The following is a 10,832-nucleotide window of genomic DNA, read 5'->3' as shown; positions in this document are numbered from 1 at the left end:
CTTTCTCTCACAATTATCACCCGTTATTATTTAATTCCACGTCTCTTTCCTCACAGCAAATTTATTTATGAACTGAATTGCAAGCAACACACGTTGAAAACGCCACTGGGGCAGGGGTGGAGGGGGAAGGAGGCCCTGCTATGGCGTTACATGCCACCATTTGAAGGCGAAAGGCTGCCGCTGGACGTTGGTGCCACAGTGGACCTCCCCAAACCTGCCGTGGTAGGAGGCCACCTCCTCGAGGAAGCGGCAGCGTAGGCCCAGCGGCTCCAGGAGGGAGCGGGTCTGCCGCTCCAGGCAGCATTCGCCCTCCAGCACAGGGCCGAAGGGTTTGGGGATGCCCAGGTCCCTGGCCAGGATGATCATGGTGACCTGTGGGGTGACACAAGGGGAGCCCAGCAGCATCGGGATTGATGAAGCCAAAGGAAAGTCACTGGTCACTCTCCTCCATCAGCCTCACCCCAAAATGGGACATCGACACCATTTTTTGCAGCCACCCTCCCCCAGGCCTCCAAATCCAGCATTGTTTTCCCCCTTTTTATCATTAAAACACACCTCACACCTTGCAATTTTTCCGCTTTGAAAGGTTTCTGCCTCAAAGCTACACAGATTAACCCCAGCCACAAAGTTATGGTAGACCTGGGCTTATCTGAGCCCGGCTGGAGAGATTTTCTGGGCAGCTGTAAATACTGTTTTTTTGGGACAATTTTGGGGACTCATCCTGGCTGAATAAGCTGTTTTTTGGAGAGGACCTGAGGAGCAGGAACCCCCCTCACCATGTTGGGGAAGTACGGCATGGCTTTGCCTTGCTTGTCAAGCTTGAAGAGGGCCGGCAGGTCGATGATGTCCTCCTCTGTCAAACCCAGCTCCTTCTTGAGGACATCCCTGTTCCAGTCAATGCAGCGCTGGAGGGGACGGAGAAGAGCCGGTCGAGGTGGGGGACACAGGTGGGCACAGTCCCCAAAACCATCTCATGCAGGAGGAGAGCCAAAATGCAACACCTCCCTAAGGGTTTGCACTGCCTTGAGGCAGCTATTGCAAGAAATATCAATTATTACGAGAAATATTGATTATTACCTGGACATATTGGTTCTGTTGCATCAGGATGTCATTGGAAAGGACCTTGTTAATGGTGACCCGTTTTGTGTCTGTCCCCAGGTACCCTACAAATGCAAATCCCTGTCAAAATGAAGTGGTACTAGCAGAAGCCTGGCTTAAGATGGCATATAGTGATGGAAAAAGTCCCCAAAATCCTGATTCCCTGAGCTTGGGGTTAAGGCTTCTGGGAGTCCCAGTTCTTACTTTATTGGGAAACTGGGTGAGAAGAAAACCTTTGCCCACTGGAGAGAGCATTGGAAAGGTTGTATCATCCATCCTTCTGCCCACAGGAATCACTATCTGCTAAATTTCTCCGCTCAGCTCCATAAAACCAGAGCTGCCATCTCCACGAAAGCCACCCCTGGTTTGGAGGACACCTGGGTCCTGGGCATGTGGCAGTGACCCAGAGGGACCTGCAGAGGTATGGAGACCTTCCCCCAACCCCACTGCGGATGGACAATGTTCAAAACTGCAATTAAAGGATGCCCAAACTGCCAGCCATAGTGACATTGTTGCAGGGAGGGAAGGACAAGCAAGGAGAAACGGCGCTAATTTGGGGTGAAGTGAGAGCCCTCGTTTGTCCCACTGGGCTGGAGCTCTGCTGGCATTTACAGAGATGCTCCATCCCACCAAGCAAGCATCCCCTCCATGCAGAGGGCTTTATCTCTTCCGTCCCACTCAGTTTCCCAAAATAGGGTTTGAGGAGGCTGGTTATGGTGGGCAGGCATCCCGCTTGCCAGCCGTGAAGGGCAACTGGGTGGGAAAAGGTCCCCACGCCCCCCCGATACCCGCATGTTGGTCAGGCGCTGCCGCCCTCAGGCCGGCTGCTCTGCAGGGCAGCTCCGGCTGTCTCAGCTGACATCAAAGCTCGGCCAAAGCCACCTGCTGTCCCCTTGCCTTTGAACATGGTGGCTTCGCCCTGGCCCTCCTTCTGCTTCTCCCGAAAGAGCTTGTAGCATGCCGCGGGGCTGGCCATCAGCATCCGAAATCGCTGGGGTGAGACGGGAGGGAGAGCGGTCACCAAAAGTCCCTTATCCAAAGCCTTGGGGGGACCTCAGGGACTTATTTTTGCAAGCTTAAACTATTAAGGTTAGGTGGGTTTGCTGTTATTTAGTGCCTTTTTTATGCCGTGCTGATGGGATATACCTGAATGAGGTGCAGTGATTTATGCTGTTGGCCACCAAACCATCACTGACAGGTTAAACTGCTGCTGGGACAGGGGGTAAAACTGCAATTTTTTTGGCTGTAGCTGTGCCCAAGCCTGTCCACCCCGGGTGGGATATATAAACACCTGGGAAGGGAGTTGCTGAAGGTTTGAGTGAGCTGAGATGGGGAGTGAAGAGTGTGGCTGCTCTCTAGGGTGGTATTTTTTCATTCCTGAGATGGCATTGTAATGTGGGGGGAGGATGGAGTAAATGAATAGTCATGCTCTGACTTTCCTAGGAAATGCCAAAAATTGGCATTAAGCTATTCCTATGGAAAGCTGAGAACTGTGAATTTGTAGGGTCTGAGCCCCATGTGTGTCCTGTCTTGCTTTCCACCAGCAGAAATGGTCTCCTTGGTGGAGTGCAGGAGGCTGCTTGCTGTGGTCTGGATGGCATCTCTTACAGGGGCTTAGCACAGCCCTGGGGGAGGGCAAAAGCACTGCATCTAGGGTTTGTGAGGGATGTCTGTGCATAAATACTCCTTTTCTGAACCATCCAGGTCAAAGCATGGTTTCCCCTGGGGGAAGTCTCTCGTGTCAGGAGCAGTAAAAACTAGGATAGGAGAAAGAGCTAGCTTCTGAAAATATCTGGGAGATGCTTAAGCAGCTGTCAGCCCTAGCCAGCCATATGAATATTGAGGTTTAAATTTCTTGGACTACCTTTGCAGGCACCTTTTTTGTTCTATCTGTGTTGATTATTAGCTCAGCAAATCCCTTTTTGTGTTCAGAGCCCTCATGTTGGGGACAGGGGTGAAAACCCAAGCAAATAACTGCCTGGGACTGTCAAGGAAAGGAACTTTGGGGTTTTCCCTAGAGGTTCCCCAACGGGATTAGTATTTCAGAAGAGAAATCACGGAGCGGCGTGGGGTTTTGGGGTACCTTTGCATCAGAGGTGGGCACAAAAGTGACAAACTCATCGACGTGGCCCATGGACAGCCAGTCGGAGTAGAGCTCCACGGGAGCCTGCACTTGCTGGGCGTAGAGGAAATCCCGTACTACTCTGGTCATTCTCCTCCCTGCAGATCTGGGGGCACAATACCCCCAAGAGAGGGAATAAGGGGAATAAATATTTATGCAGCAATATATACATACACACAAATTGCTATCAAGCTGAAAGAAAGAGAGGAGGGTGCAAATGTGAAGGCAGAGGTTGGGTGCATGCACTCCATAGAATCCCAGATTTGCAGCTGGTCAGGGAATGGCTAATTAAGGCCCTTAATGTGATTTTTTTTTTTTTTTGATTATATTTAGGGGCACTTGGGGTTCATTTGTTCCCAAACGTGTGGGTTTCCCATCTCTTACGTGGGGAAGCTGCTGCCGATGAGGATCCTCCCCAGGGGATACTCCTTCCCTGCCACAATCACAGGTGGGCTGACTTCCAGGTTGCCGAAGGAGTCAAGACTGGTGATGGCTTCAAAGAGGGGCTCTCTGCTCACATAGCCAAAGTCGGGGCCCTGGGGAAAGAGAAATCTCTGTGGGCTTTGTCCCAAGTTCCCCCTGCCTCCATGTCTTTACTTTTATCCCTCCTGCTGGGCGCAGACCTGCTCCAGTGGGTAAAAATATTGAGAATGAAGCTGTCCATGAATGGGGAGAGGCTAAAGGAAAGGCAAGAAGATAAAGGTCTGCTAAGTCATCTGAGCTCAGGAGTAAATGACAAATGCCAGGGGCAGAGCTGCGGTGTTGAGCCAGGGAGGGTTCTCCTCTACTATCCTGCAGCCAGCGTTTAAGTGTCCACATTAAGCTAATTAGGTGCTGGGGTAGCCCGGAAGCTGAGTTTCTGGATGGCTGTTGTCGAACTAGAAGAACTTCAGCCCCTGAGGGTAAATTCATCCCAGGCACAAGAGTCACCCTAAGGGCTATACTTCACTTAAATCCTATTTAAGCCCTGATTTTCAGGACTGAGTATATCTGAGATTTAAGGTGTTGTGCATGCAAGGGTAATTAATCCTTGGTTGTCATGTGCCAGTGTCAAATGTACAAGGGAGAGATGGCAGTGTTAAAAACAGGGTAAAAATGACAGTGGTGGGTCAAAAATCCTGCCTTGAACCTGTCCTTGCTCTCCGGTTCAAGTCAACATGGAGCTCATGGCAGCTCCTAGGACAAGATCAGGTACCTGCTGGGTTTGCATTAAGTCCCCATCATTTGTTGGTGTTTGGTTTCCTTAGCAGTAAACTGAACGTACAGGTCAGCAAAAATGAACGGGGAGGCCTGAGGGTGCATGGTTATGATGTAGGAATTGCTTTTTTTTTTTTTTTTTTTTTCAAATTGAGGTTGATTGGAGCAGCAGGGAGCTGCTGTTACCCGTCCCCGAGGCTCTCCATGCATTTTTGGGGTGCCTGTCTGGAGGATGGCTAGGGGTCAGACCCTTTCTGTGGGTGCTGCAGGAGGGACTAAGCATGACACACCTGCTCTCAGCTTATTTTAGTTTAATAAACCATGGAGCCGGTACAGTTTTGACTGTCAAGGCACTTGTTCGTCTCAGGTTTGTGGATCACATTCAAGTCCTATCAGTTCCAGATTGATTTTGAGGGGCTCATTCCCTCTTGTCTCCTTTTTCCCTGGTGTGGGGTCCCAGGGCCTTAGGGCTTGGCAGGGGTGAGAGGAGGACTAATGTGTGTTGCATTTGGCTAAATATTCCCAGCTGGAAAATGAGATGGGAAAGATAGGAGTGGGGATTAGGGGAGACTTCAAAGCAGAAGCTGGAGTAAAATGTGTCAGCAGCTCCAAAGGCTGAAATTGCTTCTCTAAATATGAAACAAGGCAATTCCTAAAGAGGACAGGTAGGAGCGGTTGCCCAGGTTATTTGTGAAGGAGCAGATCAGAGTGCTATTCCCATCCTGCCTGATGAATCTGGGACTGCATGTACTCATCTCAGGCATGAGAAATGATGTATTTCAATGCTTTTGAAAGCACTTAACCTTCCTCGAAGTGATGTGCAGCAAAAAGAGTGAGCTGCCCTTTTCACCTGTTACTGTAGAAGACCAGGGCTGCTGCTGCTGCCAGGGCTTGGCTGGGTGTATGGCGCAGAGATTTGATGGCTACTTGGGGGTGTCCTGCCCTTTCTGCATGGTGATGTCTCAAAGACATCATTCAATCCATCTATTTTTTTTTCCATGCTTGTCTCTGCTGGGTTCTCCCAGAATGCCCTGGCCAGGGTCACTGCTCTCCCAGGCAGCATTCTCTGTGTGCCCTGCCTGCAGCTGGCCCTTTGCCTTGGCAAAGAAGCCCCCCCAGGGATGTTTTTTGGCATTTGGCATCTTGTTCTCTTCCGAGGAAGTAAATTGATCCCTCTCCATGCCTTCCTTTCCTCTCCTGCTCAGGAGCTGCTGCATATTCACAGGTATAGAGAGAGGAAAAACCAGCCCGTTGCGGGGATACTTAGAGTGAAGGAATCCACTCATGTCTTACCAGCAGCTTCTTGATGGGGAATTGCTCCAGCCCTGTATTTTGAGGGGAGTCCAGCACCACTGGAAAGCTTTTGTGGGGAGCATGGATGTAGCCAAACTCAATCTCATCCTAAAGAAGGGAGGAAAACACACATGGGGCACATCAGCGGGGAGGGAAAGCTTTACCCCGTCTCTGGTACCCACCTACCTGCATCCAGCGGTCCCTACGGTTGATGTAGCCGAAGCAAACCTTCAGCTCACAGCCAGCCTTGTTCACCAGGTTTTTTATCTCCTTGATGAAGAGATAGTTGTCCTTCATGCTGGGAAAGTGGATGGCAGGAGAGAAGGGGGTGAAGGGCTGCTGGAGGATGGATATCCCCTGCAGGCAGCTGCCTTCCCCCTGCCCATCACCTCCCCAGCCTGTCTGGGTGACCTCCAGGGAGACTGTGGGGCTGATGCTGATTCGACTGGGAAGGGTCATCCCTTGGCCATTACCTGCAGACAAAGACGTTCACCGGTGCCAAAGTGTTGGGGGTCATGATCCACGGTGCTACCCTGAACACTACTGTGTCGGTGAATACTGGTGTATGGGGGATACCCTGGGGGAGGCAAGCAGAAATCGGGGACTTTCCACACCCTGTTTATCACTATTCCCCCCAAACACTCTACACCTGAGGCCATTTTTGTGGTAAATTCATGGGGACTGCTCTCCATTCATGCCCCTTGGACTGTTGCAGTCTCACATCTGCACCCCTTCCCTGGAGCCCCCAGACCTGAACCGGTGTCTCCAGGAGGCTGACATGGATGGAGACCAGCCCAGAGAAGGTGTCATCAGGAAAGCGGAGCCCCTCAACAAAGAAGTCGAGCTCAGCAACCCCACCGGTGTACTGCACGGTGTGGTACAGCTTCCTCCGGCCCAGCACGTGGACGTAGCGCTGCCCGAAGAAGGGATCTGCAAGAAGAGAAATGGGGAGGTCGGCAATTAGCAACGTTCCAGTGGTGGTTTCCAACCTATTTTGCTTGTGTGCAAGGAGGGACCACAATCCCTCTGTGCTGGAGCTTCTGCCCCTCTGTGGGTGGATACAACTTCATCTGGCAGAAATACCTTAAAACAGGAGTTAAGGGGCTTGTAATTTTGCAGTTGTGGTGAAGAAAGGTGAGGAAAAATGTCTCGGCCTTTCCTTGGTTGGAGCAGTCATTAGGAAGATGTTTTCATGGGGTTTCTGCCTTTGCAGCCCCCTCTGACCTGCCATGGGATGACAATGCCACCAGCCCTGCTGCTGACAGACTGACTGGCATGTTTCTGGGCTGGATGAGGGCTTCTGGTCCCAGGGAATAAATCACTGTGCCCATAACAGGGAACAAGGAGGGGAAAATGTGTTGCAGAGCATGTTGCCATCACGTACAAAGCATCTGGGTGTCAGGACACATAGCTTTTTTTTTCCTACTCCTTTGCTGGATGACCTTGGTTAAATGGCTTTATAACCCTGTGTTAATCTCCAAAGTTTTCCAACTGATTGAGAAGAGACAATATTCCATGCTAGAAAAATTTGGAGAAGGGATGCTGAGAGCATGATTTGCTTCAGAAGTGCCATTTGAAGAGCATGGAGAGGACAAGTTCAGAGATGGAAAGAAAAGAGCTTGCAGGGATCTCAAAAGCACCACAAATGAGGAGGAAGGGGCAGAGGCAGAGGTGAGGAAGGACTTACTCTGCACATAAAAGACCCCAACTTTGTCGGCATCAGAAACAGGAATATAGAGAACGATTTCGTACCCCCGGGGCAGGCGCTGTGGCCCTTCAGTCCTTAAGACCATCCGAGACATGTCCAGCAAATCTGGGGCACAAACAACAAAAATAATTGTGTGATGGATGATTTCACCGTGCAGCTCTGGCCTGCTTGCATGCTCACTCCTGGGGTTTGCATCTCTCATGCCAAGAAATCTGCTCTTCCCTTGCTACCAGCTTTTGCAAGCTGGAAAAACAACCTGCGGTCCTGCTAGCATAGCAAACCTGTGACCTGTGCTTTGAAACAAATGCCCTTTCCCCCACCGCCACCACAGTCCTGGCACAGCCGGTCCCTGGCCTCAAAAAAGCCAATGGGCACTGGCTCCGTGTGGTTTTAGTTTTCCAGGAACAGGCGGGTGTATTTCTGGCTGTCTCACCCTGAGCTCCTTTCACCCGTGCAAAGCATCCCTGGGCCAAGCTCTGCCATCAGTGGCACCTCTGCTATTTTTCTGGCCATGCTTCATGCCCCTGCTTGATCGCAATTAGTTTTTATGGCATTAAAAAAAAAATTCCCATGTGGGAAGCTTACTCAGCAGCTTGGTGGAGAGTAGCTCATGGACAGCTGGTTGCCAAGAAGAAGTTCATCTCCAAAAAGGTTAAAGAGCAGGAAAAATGGAGCATTTTTTGCTTTATATGATTTTTTTTTTTGAAGCTGTGTTACCTTCTTTGCTGAACACCCTTTCGTCATCGCAGTCCGATGCCGGTGTGAAGGGGCAGTCCTTGTCACAGCTGACGAGCAGGATGGCCCCATGTCCCTCAGAACCCCAGGTCCAGCTTGCCTAAAAAACCCCACTGGAGCTTTAGCAAGCTCAGGCTCTTGCAAGCCTGTGGACTTTCTGTGCAGTGGAAGAGGTTGAATTACCTTGTTGGGGTTGTTCTTTTCCACCACGCCATCCCGGTCCGCATCGACATCCAGAGAGATTCCTGGATGGACAGACCCCACCATCATCCCAGGGTATGGTGAGGTTGGAGGGATGCAAAAGCCCCCCAGACCCAGCAAATCTGGATCGATCTCTGCCCCTACATTACATCACCCTACTCCAAGGGACTGAGGAGTATGATTGCTGCATTGTAGAAGCCTTCGTACTCACCGATGCCTGTGAGGAAGACCCCGGCTTGGTTGATGGGCTGCCCTCCCTCTGCGTAAAAGCTGACAGTTACCTGCAAATCCCCAAATCCCAGGTTGGGGAAGGATGCTCTCTCTCTGTGGAGGTCCCACACCCCAGCACTTCACTTCTTACCTTGTTATCGTTGACCTCAGTGCTGGCCCGGCTCATGCTGAACCTCAGGACAGTCCCCTCATCCAGCGGCCACCGCGTCCCTCTGCCAGGGATTGACCTGACCTCTGCTTGGCCCCGGCACGCCACCTCCACGCTCACCCCCTCTGTGTGCTTCACGCTGAAGGAAACTGCCCCAGCCGGGGCCGCCCTGCCAAAAACAGTCTGTATTTTTAGAGGTTTGCACCGAAAACATCTGGTTCTCACTGCAATTAATTTCACTGCCCAAAACACAGCCAAGACTGGGCACGCTGGCGTCTTCACGCTCACCGCCGGCACCTTTCTCCCTTTCCTCCCTGCCTGGGAATGCTTGAAGTGTCATTTTTTTAGGGCAGAACACGCTATTTTAGCAAAATGAGTCTATTTTGTAGCCATGGGTGCAGATTATGATCTATAATAATCCCATCCCAGCCAAAGCACTCAGTGCCACTGGAACCAAACTCAGGTTTGCACTTCAATGGAGAAATCCATGTTTATTTTCCAACCGAGGCAAACCCGGTATTTAACAGCTCATCATAACGGCGTGGCAACCCAGCTGAGAGACTTTACCATGGGAAACTCTAATTTTTTGGGGTGATTTTATCCAACCCCAAAGCAGCTGGTGTTGCATCACTCACAGTCCAGTGTGTCCTTACTCTTCCCGGATGCTCCATGCATCCCTTTCCCCTCTCCTGGCTCCTTTCCCCTAATTTCCCCAGCTTGCCGGAATTATTATTTTTGGGCTGCTTGCAGCTCCTGAGGTGCAGGCTCCCTTTGAGCATGTATTCTCCCGACACCTGAGACCTCATGCTGTATCACTGTTACAGCACCATTTATTGGGTTTCTGGATGCTGATGGCCCCGCCAAACCGGCATCGGTGGGGGGCAAGGGGAGAGGAAATCTGAGCTCTCGTTTGCTGCTGCTGCCTGGGTGTTTCTTAAATTGTTAAATTACATTTAATTATGCATGGAAAAACTGGTTTGGTTTCCTTGTTTCTGGGTTTTGGGAATCCCAATGGGAGGAGATTTGACCTGGAGAGATGCCAGATGAGTTGTAACTGTGCTGCTTGGCTTGAATATCAAGAGCGAGATTTGCAAAAGCAGCAAAGTCCAGAACTAACCATGAAATGAGCTTTTAAACTTTTTCCTTTTGAGGGAATAATTATCTTGAAGCGCAGCCTTCGGTTTGTTTTAGGGGAGCAGGGCTGGTGTTTGTGGGGACATGTATGCTTTCCCAGGACACTACTTAGTCACTACATCTTGTTTTCCTCCCCTCTCCCAGCTGCATCCCCTCCTTTGCAGTCTATCCCCGTGGCTCCTGCTCATCCCTCCGCTCTCCAGCAGCTTTCTGAGATGACACTGGACCTGTTGACTGCATGGATTAAACCCGGAGTAAATACCGTGTCATTCAAACACGGATGCTTGAAGCTTTCCCAGGACTCGTGCAGATTTGCAAAGCCCAAAGAGGATTTTGCCCATAAATTCCATTAAATCACAGTGTCAAGGCTGTGGGTTTTGGGGGACCAGAAGGGAAAGTGAGGAGGGGGGATTTGCAGCAGGAAAAACGAGGGGTAAAGGGGAGATGGAGGAGGAAAGGGCAGAGTTAAGGTGCCCCACTCACCCATAGACGTCGGCAGAGATGCGGGTGCCCAGCACACACAGGGCCTCGATGCGGTTCCCGTGCTGCAGCCGGAGCGTGCGATTCCCTGGCATCTCCCCACGCAGCAGCCCCGATGCCCCAACGATGGGCACGCTCACCCTTCCCCACCCTCTCTGCGTGGCACTGAGCCCCCTGGCAGCACCCAGCTGCTTCTCCTTCCTCCCCAGCACGCCTTCCTCCTCCTCCTCGACTGACCCCGGAGCAAATCAATGGGCTTTTGGAGCTTGCAAAGTTTGGGATGACCAATCTGCAGCTCCAACCCCGGTTCGAAGGGAGGGGGCGGTTGGATTGGACCCTCTAAAGCCCCATGAAAATGATCTCCGAGGGAGGGCGGCTGGCCCGAAGCCCAGCCAGCTCCCAGCCCTGTGCAAGGAGCTCCCCCAGCTGTCCCCGACTCCTCGTCCCTCCAGCATCTCCCCGACCCCAAACAGGGACAAGCAGCC

At 51.4% G+C, this 10,832-nt stretch overlaps 1 protein-coding gene across 2 annotated transcripts; it reads right to left on the bottom strand.

The window, feature by feature from the left end:
- Positions 1-138: 138 nt before the first annotated feature.
- LOC141969214 (protein-arginine deiminase type-2-like) lies at positions 139-10,442 on the bottom strand. 2 transcript variants are annotated; one of them, XM_074924766.1, is made up of 16 exons: positions 10,351-10,442; positions 8,716-8,902; positions 8,566-8,635; positions 8,337-8,398; positions 8,136-8,253; positions 7,398-7,523; positions 6,462-6,640; positions 6,184-6,287; positions 5,897-6,008; positions 5,711-5,818; positions 3,605-3,756; positions 3,182-3,326; positions 1,981-2,089; positions 1,078-1,148; positions 777-905; positions 139-372 (listed from the first exon to the last, which is right to left on the bottom strand). In XM_074924766.1, exons 1-16 carry the CDS (start codon positions 10,440-10,442, stop codon positions 139-141), a joined length of 1,998 nt encoding a protein of 665 aa, XP_074780867.1. The 2 variants fall into 2 exon arrangements, with proteins under 2 accessions (XP_074780867.1, XP_074780868.1); XM_074924767.1 differs by having other exon boundaries at positions 1,078-1,163; positions 1,996-2,089.
- Between the last annotated feature and the right edge of the window lie 390 nt (positions 10,443-10,832).

The sequence above is a fragment of the Athene noctua genome, chromosome 22, assembly GCF_965140245.1.
Source record: "Athene noctua chromosome 22, bAthNoc1.hap1.1, whole genome shotgun sequence".
NCBI classification, from domain to species: Eukaryota; Metazoa; Chordata; class Aves; order Strigiformes; family Strigidae; genus Athene; species Athene noctua.
This window is presented reverse-complemented; position numbering and strand designations above follow the sequence as displayed.

Coding starts and splice junctions, on each gene's coding strand:
- LOC141969214 (XM_074924766.1), bottom strand. CDS start 10,442: ATGCCAGGGAATCGCACGCTCCGGCTGCAGCACGGGAACCGCATCGAG. Junction 3,327..3,604: donor ATCGGCAGCAGCTTCCCCAC/GTAAGAGATGGG, acceptor TTGTGCCCCCAG/ATCTGCAGGGAGGAGAATGA. Junction 1,149..1,980: donor CAAAGGCAAGGGGACAGCAG/GTGGCTTTGGCC, acceptor ACCTGGGGACAG/ACACAAAACGGGTCACCATT.